This window comes from Pezoporus occidentalis, unplaced genomic scaffold, assembly GCF_034315485.1.
Source record: "Pezoporus occidentalis ecotype Australia unplaced genomic scaffold, CSIRO_AGI_Poc_V1 ctg48, whole genome shotgun sequence".
In the NCBI taxonomy this organism is placed as follows: Eukaryota; Metazoa; Chordata; class Aves; order Psittaciformes; family Psittacidae; genus Pezoporus; species Pezoporus occidentalis.
Genome location: NW_026915813.1, coordinates 1724545 through 1743982, shown reverse-complemented (window position 1 = coordinate 1743982; position 19438 = coordinate 1724545). Strand labels below are relative to the sequence as shown.

Genomic DNA, 19438 nt, shown 5'->3' with positions numbered 1-19438 from the left:
TAGTAAAATCATTATGCAAACAGTCCCTCTGAATTCATACCATGTGCAAATAATAAGAGATAAAAATCATCAGCAGGAACTGTAGATGCGCGTCAAACTCATCACGAAAGCATGTTCCAGTTAAAAAAATACAGTAATATTTATTCATATAATTTGAGGTTCGGGAGGCTTAACTAAATTAATTTTAAATATGAAGGCAAACTTCAATATCTCTCTGCAAACCATCCATAATCTTCCTTTTTAAGCACACTCAGAAATTTAACTAGGCAACTGGAATATATCAAGAAAGCAACTTCAGTTACTCTATCCTTACAGAATAGGAACGAGAAGAATAAAAACATTCAAGCCCAAAACAAGACATTCCAGTTAATGATGTAGTATGTAGTGGCACAAACTAACTCTAAAAAAAAAAAAAAGAAATCAGCAGCTGGCTACCTCCTCACAACCTTTTTATTTCTCAACGCTGCATCAAAATACAGAAAAACATTCACTGTAATTATTTCTCCTAAATCACTGAGATTGTTATACCTGAAGGAAATTATTCTGACATGACATTATCTAAAAATGAGAACAAAAATGAACAAAACAGAAGCTGCCAAGTAGAGTTTGGCAGAGCTCATAAAAAGGAAAAGAGGCATGTTGTAAACTCCTTTAAGAGTTTGTATCTTTAAGAGAATGTTCTAATTTTGCCAGTGAAAACTCATACGAAGCAAATTGAAAACTATTTATTTAGTAGCTTCTACAGAAACAAAATTAATTCAGACAGGAACCTGAACTGAAGGAGTTAAAACAAAGGAGTAATTTTAATCATGTTTTTTTTAATTATGTTAACAATTTCAATATTTATTACATGTGACATGCTGTAATTGTAAAACGGAAACTGTTTTCACAACTGAAAATGCAAACAGTACTGTTAAGTTTGGCATCAAAGTATATGAAGTGAAAAAAACCCTCTAGTGTACTTATCTAAAAAAATAGAATTCCATTTGAATACAAAATGAGAACTGTCATTTCATTTTTCTTGACAAAACTGACAAAAGAAAATTTGTTCTGTGGAACAGGTTAGTCTGATACAAATAATACAAAAGTTTTCCGTGTGTACATGATGAAAAAGATCTGTCTTAAAGCACCAACTATCTGAAGGACTTTTAACACTGTATTGCAAAATGATGGCAAAGCAACATTTTAACTAGTTTTGAAAATAAGCCTCAGTCAGATGTAGTTTTAAAATATAAACATTTCAATGCAGACACAATACATACTTTATCAAAACAATGTATAATGTGCTGAAGTATATAAAAAAAAATATTCCCAGCTTAAACTGCTTACAAAACTGCACCAACAGTGAAAAGAGTTAGGGACCACGAGCTTTTCAAGTGTAGTCCCAGTTAAAACAGAACACACATCCAGCATTAGAGTCAGTATTGATTTTCTTACCTGTAAAACTGTAAGAAGCTATTTTAACTGTAAATATGTGCTTCAAAATACTGCATCCTATATGCTTTCAAAATTATTTAAAATTGACAAGATGAATAAAAACACATACTGTTCATGTACAGAAACTAACTTCAGTATCATCCATCCCTCTTCTTCACTAAAAACTTCAAATTTGGCCCTGATATAATAAAGTGTTTAAACAGCTGAGTGATGCTTACACTGAAGTCGGTAGATACACATTAGACATACATATGTAACTAGACACATGCCTGTATGAATTAAGACCTAAAAAAAAATATATTCTAACAATATCTAAACTCTTAAGGATGAAAGATTGCACTGAAAATCTGGTTCAACACTGTCAATGTAAAAGCTGTGCAGCATCATTTCTCATTTTGAAAGTCTTCACCTTCAGCAAGTTCCCACTGTAAATAAGCACTAACTCACCAACTAGAGTTCTAACCAAATGACCAATTACGTAATTGCATTTCTATCAGGATATACACACATGGTGATAGAGAGTTTATGTTTGGCTATTACTTCCTTAGATTTCGGAACAGCCTTGAGTTCATATACTGAAAAGCTTCACTCCTATCAGTCCAAGCCTGACAAAATTCCAGCTCTGCCTGCTCAGAACAAAGATGGTACAGAAAGCTCACAGCGTTGTGCTCTCTCACATCTACCCAATACAGGCTAGGTAAAAGCTAAGTACTAAACAAAATTAAACTTTTCACTTCTATCTGAGCTAGTGTAACACTGATCCCACAGACTGTTCATTTGCACCCCTGTATCTCCTCTGAAGTCAGCAGAAATGGTTTTGTTTCACTGAAACAGAATACTTCCTTTTAAGTTTTACTTTTTTGTTTGTGGTCCCATCAAAACCTATCATACATAACTGCTACCCACAGAGGATCAGAAGTGCTTTTCAGCATATGTATGCTCAATCTCTGAAACACTATGCTGTACTAAAACAATCTAAACCCTGTTAAATTTACAAAGGTATCATCATCTAGGATTTTAATCCACACAGACCTAGCACAGACAAGTTACAGCACAGTATCCTAGCACAGACAGAATGGTAACTAGAAAGATGTTTGCATAGCAAATCTTTTCCAAATTTCTCCTATGGACAGATGAAGTTGAACTCCAATACAGTTTTCAAACATGAGAGTGCAAAGTAGTGCTTAATCCTATCAGCTCTTCTGTATTTCTAACTTCACTCTCCCACTTTGCTCACAGTAGACACCTTCTGGGAAAATAAAGCAGTTATTTGAACTTTCCTTTCCAAGCAAGTTAGTGGCACTCAATAAAAATAACAGGGGAACCTTCCACTAGTCTCTCACTTAATGCTTCTGTGATGGAAGAGAAAGAACATCCCAACCCTTGGTTGCCTCTATCAAGTGCCTCTGTCCATGACTTATCCACTCTTCTTGGTCCATATATACTCTTCCACAAAACCAACACTTAAACAGACACTGAAGTGTTTCAGCTGGTGAAGTTTCCACCACTTGGTAGTTGTTTTTATGGGTCTTTTTTAGTTTCATTTTTAGCATACTCCGTTTTTTTGCTTGATTTCCTGTCTCAACGTTCTGAAGAGTAAGACGCTTTCGATAACGTCTGATACCAAGACAACTACTTGTCCTTTTTGACAAAACTACTTTCAAGACTTGACCTTTATACTTGTTGATAGTCTTCATGACATTAATTATCTCTGGCGTGTCAACATCAGGATGGTTTAGTACCACAACTGGCTGGTTACGACGAGGGCATTTTATCAACTGATTTGTTCTCAGAGGAATAAGCCGAAGACGTCTTGCTGTCAAAAGATATGACATGTCAGAACTTGAACTATTTTCTGACTGAGTTCTTGTTTTCCTCTTAGGAAGTTCCCTGAAGCTTGCTTGTTTTGCCTTGTTTTTGGGACCTAATTGACTTTTTGAATAGGGTTTGCTCTGCTTACTCACATTACTGCTTTTCTGCAACAGCACACCAGTCTGTTTGCTATTATTTTTAATACTTGCCTCTCGCTTTGGTCTTTTCCTGAGTGATATACTTCGGGACTCTGCATTCATCTCATTCTGATTAGGTAAACATGGCAAATTACTGCTAACTGTCTCAGAAACACTGACAGGAACCGGGCGAGGCAGAAACATTTCATTGCAATACACAGAAGGAGCTGATGTTTCACTCTTGTTTTCTATTCCATCTGAGTTTTGACTGCTAGTAGCATTCAGCACTCTCAGCATTGTCCCTTTGGGGATAAACACTGGAGTAGCAACATGCGAATTTTTAGTTACCCTGTTTTTAGATGTACTTGCAAATGTAAGCAGCTGATCTTTACTGGGTTCTTCACTACTCATCACACTGTTTCTACCATGCACTTGAGGTAAAGACGCAGGCTGTTCCACTTCAGAGGCAGAAACAGCCCTCTCACAGCTCGCTGAATTTTCTTGAGGGGAAACCACTTTTTTACTAGAAGCTTGACATCTCAAAGGCATGGATTTCATGTTAGATTCAGCAGCAGACATGAGCTGAGCAATCTTTCTACACAGCAGTGTTGCTGACTTCTTATTGCATGTTGAGTCATCCCATCTGACACCCTCTGGAACATTTTCAGTCCCAGAGCTAAGAGAAAATACAGATGAAATAACCGGTCCCTCAAAAGGATTGCCTTTATTTTCCATCTTCTGTAGCTCTAATGATTCCAGAAGACGAGTGTTCTTTTGACTTATGGTTCCGGCTCTCTTTACTTTGCTAAAGCTAAAAGTCATGGCCTCACAGGGTGGAGTTTTAGCAACACAGAAGTTTTTTCCTGCTTCAGAAGATGTAACAGATTTTTCATCAAAACCCTTACCAGCTAAATGCATTTCTGTAGAGCTGACTGGCAGCCTCCTACATTCTTTGTCATCCCTCTTTAGAGGCAATATATCCTTTTGTTTAATGACTGCAGAAGAAGAATTTTTTCCCTCCTGACCAGCCTCTACTGAAGTGTTCTTGGAACTTTCATCTTCAGAAATAGCCGCATATTTTGGAGGGGGTATATCCACACCTTCGTAACAATGCAAGTCATAATGTAAGTTATTTTTTCCATCTACTTTCCACCTTGAGGATTTAAAATCACTTCTTTTTTCCATATTATTCATCACCAGAGATGGAGAACAAAGTTCTATAACACCCGAATGGATATCAATACCCTTTACCAAATGAAAGCATAATTTTGATGACTCTTCCCTCTGTATACATACAGAGTTACAGTCTGAGAGTTGAGAATCCGAAAAAAAAAGACATTCAGCATTTTTGTCATGTGTACTATCCAAATTAAGCTGGTTACTGAAATTGGATAATTTGTCTACATTCACTTCCATCATTAGTAACTCATTTTGAGATACAGGAGATGTTTTTTTTCCTTCTGCAGATTGTTCTATACCTTGATTCTCAAGTTGTTCTTCGGCACTGTTCGTAGGCTTACAAGTTGCTTCTTTCATAGGGATTAATTTAAGAACAAGTTTTTGTGCTCCATTCACTATTTTAATCTCTACTATTTGAGCTAAACAGTTAGAAGGAACTACAAATTCAGATGGTGCAATTACTGTTAAAGGCATCCCAGGTTGTAAAGACTCTGTTTTTGGAGAATAAACCTCGACTTCCACACTTTGATTCTCACATACGCCTATTTCAGATGGCCCTAATATTGGTTTATCCTGGACTGGTGCTGTGTTTACAGTACGTTCTACATCATGAGACAAACTGGCCCTTTTAGTTGCTTTACGTGGAATGTGACAAACCATATTTGAAGATGAATTTGAATGTTCATTCTGAAAAGGAATTTTATCATACTTCAGCTTTTCAAATAAAGTGCTTTGAGTCTGCTTCTTTTGCTTGTGGTTTATGGCATTATTTGATAGTCGTTTTGTGGGTGTTTCATGTACTCTTCTTGTATGCTTTACTATGTAGTCATGTCTAACAGCACCATATTCGCAGTACTTACACTGATATGGAAAAGTTCCAGTGTGTTTCACCAAATGTCTCTGGAATTCTCCTTTGGTGTAGGATACGTAGCTACAGTGGGAACAAATAAATTTAATTTCTTCATGTTGACTTACGTGCTTTTTATACTGTAACGGATCCTTTGTTGAAAATCTGCATTTATCACAATAGTATTTACCTGGCAGAAAGTTTTTAACTTTAAATGTTTTCTGGGGTTTACTTGGAGATTTTTTTTCTCGTTTTTGAAAGTCTACAGCATTGGCACACTCAGGAACAAAATGGAAAGCTGGTGGTGGAATATGACTGCACTTCTTGCAGATGAAATTTTTGTCTTCAGTCCACCCAAGCTCCTTACGCTTTTCTGTATCTTGCACTGCAATTTTCTGAACGCTTCTGCACTTTATACAGCTTATCAGTGACACCTTATTGTTCTCGGCCTCAGTCCCTTGGTAACAGCAGTTCTGGTCATCATCCCCTTTTGATGGATTCACTTTATCCTCTGAAGACTGCTTTGGGGATGTAGTTATGGAATTATTTTTATCATTAACTTGGCAAGGGTACAATGTTGGTAAAATTTCCCTCATTTTTTTCAACTGCATTTCAGAAGATGTGAGTCTGCACCAGTTTTGTCAAACACAGCAGCAACAGACAGAATGTCTTCCTGGTATTAGTCTTGCGTATGTTGCTTATCAGTCATTCAGATCACCAATCTGCAGAATATACACTTTGGAAGAAACGGCACTCAAGCAACTGCATCCATATTATATTCCGTGTTCTTTATTTTATTCAATCAACTTGCAGCACTAAAGAATAAAAAGCAGAAGATTAAGTCAGTTACAATTCACTGACTACTGATAATTTAACTAATTATTTAACTACTAGTGGACTACAACTGGCTTACAAGGTACAACTCTACTGTTAATAAACCACTATTCTGCACAAACATGAACTCCAAGCAAAACATACCCAATTCAATAATCCTTTCACATCTGTTATTAAAAATGTTCACAAATTCATACAATTATCTGCTATGGATCAAAACCTAAAGAGCTCATGCTATTTCTTCCATGTCATGATACATTTCACATTTAAGAAATGTGTTCAGAAGCCTAACGAGACAGACACTTGGTAACAGAACTGAGCAGCAGAGTATGATTCCAGTTCATATACAGCTCTTAACTCAGGAAAAGATACTATGAAACACAAGTGTCACTTGGGAATCACAGTAGGATCATAAAAGGAGAGTGATTACAATGATTCGCAGAAACACACAACTACACATTTGATTTAGAACACAAGGGGTTTTAAGTTAGCATTGAATTCCTGAAGCATAGAAGGACTCGGTGCCAATGTTTCAGAACCAGTCTTTAACAGCAATTCATAACAAGATGCGATTTATACTTCACATGTTCTGAAAGTAATGAAGTAAAAATAATCTGCAGCTGCAAAATTAATTACTTTCATTTTTATTAATATCACAGTGTAATCACTTATCTGTATGAGGACAAGCATATAAATAATTCACTCCATCCTGATAATACAGAAGGTGTCAATCAAGCAAAATAAACAATGCAGTGGGAAGCAGAAGGAGAACAGTAATATCAGTGTAAGACCACCACATTAATTAGTGCAGTATATTTGGCCCCACAGGTTCCAACACTCTTACTGTCTCTCTTCTGTATTTAACATGAACAAGATCTCAACCTTTAAGCTTTTGCCAAGACCATGAGACCACTGCTATTTGGAAAATAAACCACTAAATTAGCCTTTTGAGAAACACATAAACCAATACAAGGTCCAAAACTAACACCAACAAGTAAAATCTGCTCAATGTCTTTCTTATTAAAACATTCTTACTTACAGACATGCTGCTGCACAGATCTGCATTCATGTATAGAACCTATTTGATGAGGTTATTTCAGAACTCCTTTAGTTTTCAATACATCTTATAGAAGACATACGCTTCGGAAATCCAGTTCCTCGCAGTCTATCAACAGTGAACAGGTCCCATTTTGGGCTCCAAAAGTATAGCACTGAGATCACCTAAATAGCATCCTATTACAATAATCTTACCAAAATGAGAAAAATCTACACTATGGTACATCTCCCCAGTGGCTTGAGACAGGAGTCAGCATCTGATCCAGAAAGCTTTTCTGGCAGCTCCCTGTGCTCCATCTGCCAATAACTGCTATAGCAATGCTGACCTAAAGATGCAGCTCTGCAAAGAGCAAGTATATGATGTAACCTCAAATAACAGTAAAACTAAGTTATAAAACTGGTTAGGGACAACATAATGGCCTTTCCACTCTTTAGCACATGGATGGCTGCACACCTGTAAAACTCCTCAGTAGGCACTTAAGACTGTAGTAATCTCATCTCATTGCAATGCAGACAGTTGTATACCCTTACGTGCAAAACCTCTATTTCTCAAAAAACAAATCAATGGCAGCCTCCCAGGAAGAAGGCAAGTATACATGACTACTGTAATCACGATCTGAAGATTCACGTTTTTAAATAATTCTAATGTTCCTAACATTATGCCCTCTATTATCCACATTCTAAAGAGGAAAAAAAAAAGTAAATGCTTCTGGTAGTCTCTGATGGACCATTCTTCCCCTGCTACTAAACTTCTTAGACTTAAGATGAAGCTTACTGACACAGTAGTGTGATGGTAGGTCTATGTTCAGGAGATCCATTGTTCTATCTCAGGAGAAAGACAGAGATCGTGATTAGCTCAAGATCCAGACCAAAGACAGAATCATAGAATGGTTAGGGTTGGAAAGGACCTTAAGATCACCTAGTTCCACTCCCTTGCCATGGGCAGGGACTCCTTCCAAGACCATTTTGCTCAAGGACCTGTCCAACCTGGCCTTGAACACTGCCAGGGATGAAGCATTCATACTTCCTTGGGCAACCTGTTCCAGTGCTTCAACACTACCACAATAAAGAACTTCTTCCTTATATCTCAGCTAAATTTCCCATTTAAGTTTGAACTCACCACCCCTTGTCCTATCACTACAGTCCCTGCTGAAGTCTCTCTCCAGCATCCTTGAAGGTCCCCTTCAGATGCTGGAAGGCTGCTATGTGGTCTCCACGCAGCCTTCTCTTCTGCAGGCTGAACAGCCCCAATTTTTTTAGCCTGTCTTCATACGGGAGGTGCACCTAGCAAAGATGCTTTGAAGATTCCTACACAGCTTTAAGAAAGACCTAAAATTGTGTTTGAAAGGAAAGGGTGAAGTTAGATCAATATTTGCCTTTTTTTGCTGTTAACAGCTATCAAACAATACTGAAACTGCCCTCCATCTGATCAAAAAGCAAGTATAGAGCACTTTATGCTATCAAAATCCTTGACCACAAAAAACAGTTTTAAAAACACATGGAGTTTTCTTATATTCTTTTAACACTGTAAACTTCACCTTATGTGACAACATGAAAAAGGATCCACTACCTTTAAAGTGCAGGAAAGTATAAAAACCACTGTGAAACATTTACCAGAAAGATCTGGGTTGCTCAGTCCAAGAGGATACTAGGAAAATTTAAGAGGTAATTTAAAGAACAGGCTGGTAATGTTTCTAAACTTTACCGACTCAAACAGCTTTATATATGAATGTGAAAACAAACACATTTGACATGGTTTAAACCCAAATGCAAGTTTTCACCTGTGACAAACACCATGTTGCTAGAATCTAGGTTTCTAATGCTGGACTTACTGTAACTGTGTTTCAGATGTACAGTGAGTTGATTTTAGCCAGCAGCCAAGCAGCCACACAGCTGCTTGCTGGCTCCCTTACCCTTCCCTGGTTATCTAAGGGAGTGAATTGGAGAAAAAGAGTGAGAAAGCTTACGGATGGGGACAAAGGCAGTTTAATAGGTGATGGAAAGAGGCAGAGAGGTTACGCAAAGGAAATCAGTCTCCACCTTCCACAAGCAGACAGATGCCTAACCAGTCTCCAAGCAACAACCTTGGAAGCCAACCCCCACCTCTGCTCATTCTTCCTCTACTAGCAGTTTTCACTGCTGAGCATGACATTAAATGGCACAGACTACCCCCTTGACCAATTCTGGTTAGCTGTTCCAGTAGTGTGCCCTTCCAGACACTTGCCCACCCCATGCCTACTCACTGCAGAGGAGGCGGGGGGGGGGTAAAAGAGAATCTTGACATTGTGCAAACACTGCTCAACAACAATCAAAACACTGGTGCTTTATCAACACTGATTTAGCCACAGATCCAAAACACAGCACTGTACACGCTGCTATGAAGAAATTTAACTCTATCCCAGCCAGACAAAGTACAAGGTAAGAAAGACCTGAATAACCATTGATGCTGAAGTGACATTGCCGCTGTCTCCACACCTAGTTATTCACCAATCCTTCCTGGACACTGAAGAGTTAATAAGAAAACATTTTATGCAAATAGGTCCACTTTATCATTACTCTGGATAAACCAAGCACAAAAGTACACTGTAATTTCATTTACATATATATATATAGGTGGGTTTTTGCTACTTCAGAAAAATGAGATCATCAGCATACACAAGAGAGGTGGTCCAATCCAGCATCCATTTATTCTGCATGGGGAGGGGAGGGGAGAAAAGAGATTCCCCTGAACATTTGTTTTGTCTTTTAAAGAGTTAACAGAGACATGCTTCAGAAGATCTAATTAAAAGATACATACTCCATTTTTCAAGTTACAATCAAATACAGAGCGCACACACCAATTCAAAGATATTAAAGGAAGAGTCGAAAGTCTGCATGGAGTTTGAACGGCAAACTGGGAATATTATGGCTGAAGAACGGAGTAAGAAATACTAGCAGTGTTAAACTCAATTCCAGTCATTGTTTTTACAGGAATGGATTCAAAAAAGGTTTGTAAAAAATATTCTGAAATACAATAAAGTAGCTGAATTAGGAGAAATGTAAAAAATTTACAGGCCCCAGTTTTGGGGGAAAAAAGTAAACTGGAAGCAAAAACTTAGAAGCACATGGAAAAAGGACAGCAGAAGGAAGATAAATCAGCCTTTCTCACTCACTCCTCCTACAAAACACCTACAATGCGGTGACGTAAAGAAGTTGGGCATTTAATAAAAAAAAACATTCCCACCTTTCACACACTAGTACATCCTGAACCTTGCTGCTCAAGACAGAGATCAATAGATCTGCAGGAGTCAAAAGGCATTGCAAACAGTGGATATCACATGTACATAAAGGTCAGAAAACAAGGATCAATTAAACCCAAGAAAAAAAGGAAGAAACATCCTCTGCAGCCTGACAAATTCATAAAGCACAAGGGTTTTTTTGCACTACAGTAGATTACAAATCATTGATGTGGCCACTGCCAGACAAGAACTGCCAGTGTCTTTCCATTATTCTATACTCCTGAAATATCCATCTACTTCAAATATATTAATTCTTTGTTCATGATTTCAAAGAAAAATATGTATTCTTCAGTGGTTTAGCTCTCTTTTAATCTCAAATTCTACGCTACTATCAATAAAATGGGTGTGATGAGCATCATGCATTTATCATATGTGACCAAATAAATAAGACCTGACTTTGGTAAAGCACACACCTCTCACACACTAAGTTCACAAACTGCAACCAACAGTCAAGGCCAGAAGCAATCAAGTCGCAACAATCAAGTATTGAAAAGCCCATATAAATCATCTCTTAGGAGAAACAAGCTTAAACAGGATTGGAAGACACTGAGCACCACTGCAGCAGGAAGATGCATTGTGTAAAATCTGACTCTCTGAAAAGCTTAAATCTGTGTAAGTTTAAAATTATCTGTCTATATTTTATAATATTATATATCGCATACACTGCCCATTTAGCACCAACTGACTAAGCAGAGTTAACTGGTCTACTGACCCAACTATGTGGCCACCAACTACCAGTCACTAATTTTAGGCCTAATGACTGGGAGACATCCAAAGTGCTTCACTCAGGTGTAATATACAGTACCAATTAAAAGAATTGATTCTGTATTAAAAACAAGAGATTCAAATACATCAAAGAAATTTCATCTACAATTATTTCTTCTTAAAAAGACACCCTGTTTCACAATAACAGCTAATCACAGTCATAACACTTCTGAATCCTAAGTGCACTTTAATTTTTTTCCATCAAAATGAATGGGTAATGTCAATGCAGAGAAATAAGAAGAGCAAAGAATACACATCAGATTTTTAGAGCTTACTTTTATTATAAAATATACATTTATTTCACTCTACAGAAAAAAAAATTATTACATTCAACATTTTTACTACATATAAAGTTAAACAAAATACTGTTTAAAAGTAGATCACTTTTCTGAATGCATAGGTGAAAAAATGTTCAATTTATTGAAATTTATTGGTGGTGTATAAAGGCAGGTACATATATGTATTGCATTGAACTGAAGGTCTGCTTCTCTGTGGCTCTAGGACTGATGCTTAGCTTTATCTGTATATGAAAGATACACATTTCTGACATACCATTCAACTGCTTGGTGGTCTTGCAATAAGCTTAATTAGTTATTCTCAAATAACTACTGTATCCCAAATAATATTTTAGAGAGATGTTTATACAGTCATTTATCATTATATGTATGATAAAATTTTAAATTTATGCTGCACATCTCATCGTTTCACTCAACTTGCAACCATTTTCAAAATCTTTCTATATATGCAAACAATAGTGACTAATATTCAGCATCACCTTACTCTAAGCTTTAAGGCCTGTATGCAAGAAAGCAAAGAAGTATGGCACTGAAGAAAATGGGAGGAGGAGGGAGAGTTCCATTAAAACTATATATTCCTTCATGCCCAGTTCGCAAAACATTCATGTAGATGCTAAAATCCACTTCCACAGATTTAATTTTTGCTAGAATTAGCCATATGCTATCTGCATATGCAAGAAAAGGGCCTTGCCCATAACCACCTACCGTGGTAACAATGCAGAACACAATGCTAGCAAAACCCTGAATATACCATTAGTCTTCTTAATAATAAAACAGACTTTTTTGTTGAATATATATTTCAGGACACTTTGGCTATAACACTGGATCACTTTTTAGAAGAAATCCAAGTCATTTTATATGTCTAAATTATCTTAAGTGTCCAATGTAACACTTTGTTATGATAAATCTTCTTGAAACAAAATTTAATGTAGGATTTAATTAAGCAAATTCTACTCACCCTGAAGAACACAATTTACACACAAAACACAATTTTTTTCTGTTTTGCTCAATAACACAAGTTACTAACCAGAAAGCTTCTTTTCTTCAGGAAGACGACCAAGATGACAAACCTGGGCAACAGCTTTACAGTCCACAAGAGGCTGAAGCAGCCTGATGGCGTCCACGAGACAGCAGCACCCGCCAGCCACCACCACAAAATCCCCTTTGCTTGGGCAGCCAGCCCACCCGCACAGACGCGCTGCCGCCCCTCGGGGGCCAGAGAGGGGCCTCCCTCGCCCCCGTCACATCCCCGCAGGCCGAGAGCCGCCGCTGCCCCGGTGCAGGCGGCCGGGCGGGCGACGGACCCTCGCAGGCCTCGCAGCCCTCCACCCGCCGCCGCCGGGGTGGCGCCTCCGCCCGCGCCGCCACGCAGTGGCGCCGCCGGCCCGCAGGGGGCAGCACCGCGAAGCCCGCCGGGCCGCAGCCCGCGCTCTCCGCCGGGACCCCGGGAACCCCGCACTGGCGGGCAGGGCGGCAGCGAGCAGCGTCAGGCACGGCGCTAGGCCAGCTGGCACCGAGAGAGGGTGCGAGAGCCTCACCTGGCTCAGAGGAGGACGAGGACATCGGCGGATTGTCTCCATCAGGGGCAGACCCCGCCACCGCTCCCCTTGTCTCCAGGCGCGCACAAAACGCCGACACTCACCCTCCCAGGCCCGCAGCTCTCACCCTGCGGTACTTACCCCCAACGAGGGCGCGGGCGAGCCCCCCGCCGCCGCCACCTCAACACGCCCCACCACCCGCCGCGGCGACGGAACTGACTTCAGCGGCCACGGCAGCACCGTGCCGCCCCATTGGCCAGCGCCGCAACTCCGCTCCCGCCGGCGGCGCCGTGTAGAGCTCTACTGAGGGCCCCGGGCGCGCCGGCGGCGGCGCAGGCGCGGTGCGGTGGGGTGGAGGGCTCCAGCGCTTAGGTGGCACCTCGGGGAGAGCCGCTTTCACCAGTGTGAGGCCCCGCAATGCCCGAGGACACAGCGTGGGCTTTGGGGGACGAAGCTGGGCTGGTGCTGAGGCACCTGCGAGGTGCAGGCGAGGCTACGCATGATGTGCACCATCGGGTTGTTGCCTGCTGGCTGTCCCTCAAGGGTTCTGACAGGACAGCAGGCGGAAGGAAGAGCGGTTGCCAATAATCTCTCTACACTCCCCTTGGTACCACCGTGTTTTAACTAGTCTATGGTGTGGGCATACATGACGCATGGATTGCTCGGGTCTGTAGTACGATGACGTAGCAGTTGTGTATTTTCAGATGCTTCCTATAAAATCCAAATTTCCTGTTAAATAAACTGTACTTAGTCAAATTCGAAGGGAGGAAGAAGGATTTTAACTGCCAGCATCTTGCCCTCTAAAAGTACCTTTAATGTCACTGAAGTATCTAACTACTCTGCTTAAAAAGAAAACCACATTTAACAGGGGTCTCCAAGTCTTTCCGGGTGGCATCTGTAAAATAGCGTATTCTGGCACATGCCTTCAAGTTAAACTGTTTTGTTGATTGTTCCATTAGCATGGATTTCTCTGTGATAAGAAGAATCATGAGCAAGTTAACAACTTCCGATCGGTTCTGCACTAGAATAGTTGGAAACAGGACTTGAGGACTCCTTACCATTGTCTACACACAAACAAGGATCTTCAGGCATCTCAGATTTTGGAATGGGCTCTTCAGGTCACAGAAAAAGGAAAGGGAGAGTTAATGCTATCATACAGGGAACTCTGGGGAAAAACAACCTGCTCAGCTATGAATTTCTTAGTTCCAAAATGAGATTATGCCCTCAGCCTGTTACATGTTTTGATCAGCTGAGTTAACTCAAAGTTAGCTCTTTGGAACGCTGTAGTTTATTGGACATTTTTAAAGCTTGTGAAGAAGGTCTTCTGGCTGATAGAGCCTATTGGGATTAGAACGCTTTTGGCAAAGACTAACAAAGCAACTTAGCAGTGATGGCATAAGACCAAAGGTCTTGGAATTAATAACTGGTTAAAGACAGAGCACAGGAGGTGGAATCTAGTGTGTGGTACTTGTAGTATAGACATCACAGGTGCACTGTTATAGCAGTCCCTGCTTGGACCTGCTTAACATGCTCGCAAGTGACGTGGGAAAGGAGCTAGTCACTCAGGTGACAGCCTTCTGATGATACATGAAGCTATCCAGTGGCTTAAGGAGAGAAGGTCACTGAAGATCTGCAGAAGTATCTACTAGGCAGTAAAATGGCAGGTTGTGTTTTGGATAGAGAAGCGATGCAGTCTGAAGAACAACCTAACTTGAAATGTAAAATGATGAGCTCCAAGATGACTAGTTCTGTCCAGGAGCAAAATCTTGGAATTGCAATATATTTTTGTGCAAATCTCACTTCAGTGCTTAATAGAGTTCAGAAAAATGAGCTGTATCCTGGGATTTGAAAAGGAGCAGAGAACAAAGCATCCTTATGCAGCTGTGTAATTTCATTATCTGACCACATCTTGAAAGTTGTTAGTGGTTCTGGGTTCCCTCAGCTCAGGAAAGACAGAATAGGAGTGGGAAAGGTTCAATGAAAGGTAAAAAGGATGATCGAAGGTACTTTGCTCTTAACTTCCATGTAAGGAACAACTAAGTAAGCTTCTGTCTGAAAAAAAAACAAAGATGATATAACAAGGGGCTAAAAATCATGTGTGTACATTGTAATGTAAAGAGTTATGAGTGAGAGCTGTGTATGTGGGTCCCATGAAAGCTACCAGGTACAATTTGCACTTACTGATTTTTGTCAGCTACTCTGAAAAGGTGATTATGTGATGTTGTGAAAATTCACTTTCCCAACTCTTACGTCAGTCAGTCTTTATAATACGAAAGTGTATTAACTTTGTTCATATGTATTGTTTCACATAAAACACTGCAGTGTAATGAGGTAGTGAATATTACTGGAGGCTTTGATATTGTTCATGCTCAAAGAAAACAAACTAAAAGACAGCCCAGGCCTGGAAATAAGGACTTTGTTTCTTGGAAGCAGAGGTGTCCCCAGAGGATAAAGGATACCCATGGACAAGCCAGGTAAAGCCAGTATCTTAGCCCCTCTAAAACATCTTTGAAACCCTCGCAGTGTTCTCTGGCATTATAGATAAGTAACTCTCACAAGACTGACTCCAGGAACATCTGAATGAATAGGCAAGCAGCAAGAACACAAGCAGAAATACAGCTGCTTTGCAACTTTCACTATGACTAGTAACTGGTAATTGTGGGTCTTAGTAATTAGACAAATTATGTTGTACTGAATGGTTGTGTAAAAATCACATTCATGGTCACCCAGTTTGGCTGGGACATCCTGTGCTTGTGAATAAATATTTACCCTTATAATTCTGTACTTTGATTCCTAACCTCTCTTGATCTGCTCGAGCCAGTTGCAAATTTTTGTAACAGTGAGCTACACTTAGCAGATTGTTTCCTTCAAAACCAGCAAAATTAGAAACATTCCTAAAATAAAGGATGATATTCTGAAACAAAATTCATGAGTCAATAAATAGTTTGGTAGTTATTTTTTCAGCTCATCTCTCTGTATCTGAAACAGTCCAAAGTGTGACAAATAGTCTTCATATCCCTAAAATGGAATCAGTTATCTGATACAAAGCACTTATAAAGCACTTCTACTGCTCTTTCTTAGCTATGTCTAGCTATATGTCTAGCTAGCCTGCTCTGAAGTTAGAAAGGCAATTGCCTGTAATAAATACAAATAGATTCTTCAGTGTTTACATAAGGACAGACTTAACAACGTCATTCAGAAGAGGCTTTGTTATGGAAAGCTTGAGAGTCAATTTGCATCTTCCTCAGTGTTTTCCAGCTATGCAAATTCAGTCCCTTACCTGCTTTTTCTAAACTTGCCTTCAAAGCTACTCCGTTTCCTTTCCTTGTGATGTGAATACTTCCTGCAAAGATGAGTCAGACCTAATCAGACCAGGTAATAGCTCCTCTTTCTTATTTAGGCTTCATCCCTGAACCTATTTAGACTACCAGAGAGGGAGTAATTCTGCTGCACTTACCACCTTGTAACTCCTTTTATGTTTGCCATTTGCCAGTCTACTTTAGTGACCTCTCAATTCCCAGCTCTTTTGGTCCTTCTCAGTTTGTCCTGTGACTCACCCGCCCTGCAGGGCTAGTTAGGCAATTGCTGAGGACCTAAAGGAAAGCTCCTCACTAAGTGGTAAGGGTTGTTACCCAAATAGGAGATGCTGGTGGTAATGCTACTAATTGGCAAATAGAAGCAGCATCCAAGCAAGTAGCCTATTTTACTTCACAGTGGGTCTTAGTTTCCACAGCAAAGACACAATGCCCTCCCTGCATCCTTTGCACCATTGCTATCCACTGTGAGTCTAGTTCTCTCATGCACTGTGGAACACCCACGTGCTAGGAATTCATGACGATTACTCTGCTGCTGCTGGTGCCGTTGTCAGCCTGAATTTGTTGTCACCCTCTAACAATATAATATGAAAAGCTGATCGTGGCTTGTATAGCCATAAGAGCCACAGATAGACAGTTGCTGCTGTAGAGCTTCAGCTTTGCAGCTCAACTGCAAAATTATGAAACAGCTGTGTTTGTACAAGGCTCAGGAGGAAAGAGAATAAAGAGGGTAAGTAAATGGGCTACAAGATTAACCGGGTGCACTAAGAGTTTTTCTTGGAACAGCTTTGCTTACCGAATTCACAGGCTCTCCCAAGGAAGTATAAAAGCAATGTACTTGAAAATCCAAGAACACCAGCAGTGATAACCCGTGTTGAAAATGAGAAAGGACGCTTTTCCAAGACATACAGAATTTCTCTCTTAGCCACTGCAGTAACATAGCAGCTTCTCCTACCCCACTTCAGGGCACAATATCATAACAATGGTCAGGTAGATGTGTTTATTCACTATAGGCTGCAAAAATGCAATAGCAGAGTTTATTGAACTCTAGGAATGGAGAAGAAAGAGCTTCTTTTGGGTATATATTATGTGAATGCACTTTGTAGATCTGAATGATGTTGAGTGGAACATTTTGGCTTCCAGGGTGAAAATATACTACTTTGAAAGCATTCATAGCACTTAGAAAAATACACTGTTTGTTTTCTGAGATGTGCAAGCACAAATTGCTTACAGTGACAGTACGCAGGATTTAAAATAGTAGCAAAGGAAGTTTCAATTCTGAAGGTTTCCCAGCCCTCATAAGGCAGGCTTGGACTCTGAGACTGAAGGAGGAGTCAGCTTAGCCCTGGCTCTGTATTTCTGCAGGTGATGTTAGTACTGCAAGATTCGTTCCCACTTCATGTGGCTAAGCAAAGTGCATACATTATATGATGCATGCTAGAGGTTTCTTTAAATACGGGTTGCTGCTAATTACCAGCGTGCTCCCTCCTGCTATTTTGTGTGATTGGAGGGCGTTAGGACTATTAAAAAGAGTCAAGAGGGTAATTTTACATTATGATGTTAATTTCTGCATCTGTATTTTTAAAAGCGTTACATGGCTACAGGGAGCTCGGATTTCGCAGGCACACTACTGGTTATCTATTGCTCTCTAGTGGCCAACGTGCAGCCCTGCTGCTGTACTCTATCAAGATTGCCTTCACGTTTTGTTACCGGGAGTGTATTACTGTCACATTATAAAATCCTCTGCAGACTGTCACCGTCGGTTTAAGGAAATTTAAACTTCTAGCCTTGGGGGAGAAAAAAATTCAAGTCTCTTGCATTTTTCTATCTTCTCTTGCCCTAACGTTTCTAACATTTCCACCCACATCCCTAGTTGTGTGTGACCTCACCAGCTCATAGATAGCATCTCTTTTCTCCACGCCAAAACGTACACAGACAGATCCTCACTCCCTGGTTCCTGAGCTACATGGCAGTGCCTAGTTCTGCCTATTGCCAAGCAAAACATGTTTCAATGGGCTACTAGCAAGCAAAGCAGAACAGCTACTAGTTGGGTTAACAGAGTTGTCAAGTTGTTTCATTTGGAAAACAGATTTAAGCATGAAGGCGAAGGCTGTGGGCCTTCCCTTGGGAAATCAGGTTAACAGATGAAAGTTAAGACGAAGGGAAAGAAGCTAACTGAGATTATGGGCAGCACAGAAACTGGTGTGAGATGGGAAGCTTCTGCAACGCCTTTTCAACAGACAGACTGTGAGCAGTCATTAATTTGGGGGTGACTTCAGCACTTCTGTGAAGGGCAGCACACAGTGATTACCTGCAAGACAGAGACCGAACTTAAGCCAGAGCCTCTTCCAGCTCCGTGTTCCCTGTTCATGGTTAGGCTGAGAAAAGCCCCCGGGGTAACGGCCCAGGGACCAACCACCACTGTCAGCTGGCACATCTCCAGCAGCAGCCCCCCAGAAACCGGTGGGCGGTGGTGGGGAGCTCAGCATACCCCATAATATCCTAATGGAGAACAGGGATGAAATATGAAGTGAGAGAAAGCAAAAAATTAGATTAAAAACATGCACAATTACAAGTGACCAGTTCTCTCTCACCAATTTTTATGGCTTGTAGCTATCCCTTAACAAGATACCTAAGGACATAAACACAGTCTTAGTCAAGCAACAAAATGTGTTTATGGTAAAGATACATCCTGTAAACAAATACAATAAGAGAAATCTGAAACAGTCTTGCATTTTACACAGAAATCAGAAAAGCAGTGCTTAGCCAGGTATCATTAACATGTCTTAATACTCTTCAGGCTTTTTATATACAGTCTGCAAGTTCACTAAAACATCCATGATAATAGTATGAATACTCTGCTAGATATTTGTTTCACTTTTAAATATACAGACATGCAGTAACACAATCCATTACTACTGAATGGCTGTATAATCTGGTGAAAA

At 40.1% G+C, this 19438-nt stretch overlaps 1 protein-coding gene across 3 annotated transcripts; it reads right to left on the bottom strand.

The window, feature by feature from the left end:
• Positions 1-709: 709 nt before the first annotated feature.
• On the bottom strand, positions 710-13458 carry ZNF518B (zinc finger protein 518B). Of its 3 annotated transcripts, none has more exons than XM_062636379.1 (2): positions 13180-13458; positions 710-6227 (listed from the first exon to the last, which is right to left on the bottom strand). In XM_062636379.1, the coding sequence occupies exon 2, from the start codon at positions 6021-6023 to the stop codon at positions 2781-2783; it is 3243 nt and encodes a 1080-aa protein (XP_062492363.1). In that variant the 5' UTR covers positions 6024-6227; positions 13180-13458; the 3' UTR covers positions 710-2780. The 3 variants fall into 3 exon arrangements, with proteins under 3 accessions (XP_062492363.1, XP_062492362.1, XP_062492365.1); XM_062636378.1 differs by lacking the exon at positions 13180-13458 and adding an exon at positions 12669-13001; XM_062636381.1 differs by lacking the exon at positions 13180-13458 and adding an exon at positions 7286-7306.
• Between the last annotated feature and the right edge of the window lie 5980 nt (positions 13459-19438).

Coding starts and splice junctions, on each gene's coding strand:
- ZNF518B (XM_062636379.1), bottom strand. CDS start 6,023: ATGCAGTTGAAAAAAATGAGGGAAATTTTACCAACATTGTACCCTTGC.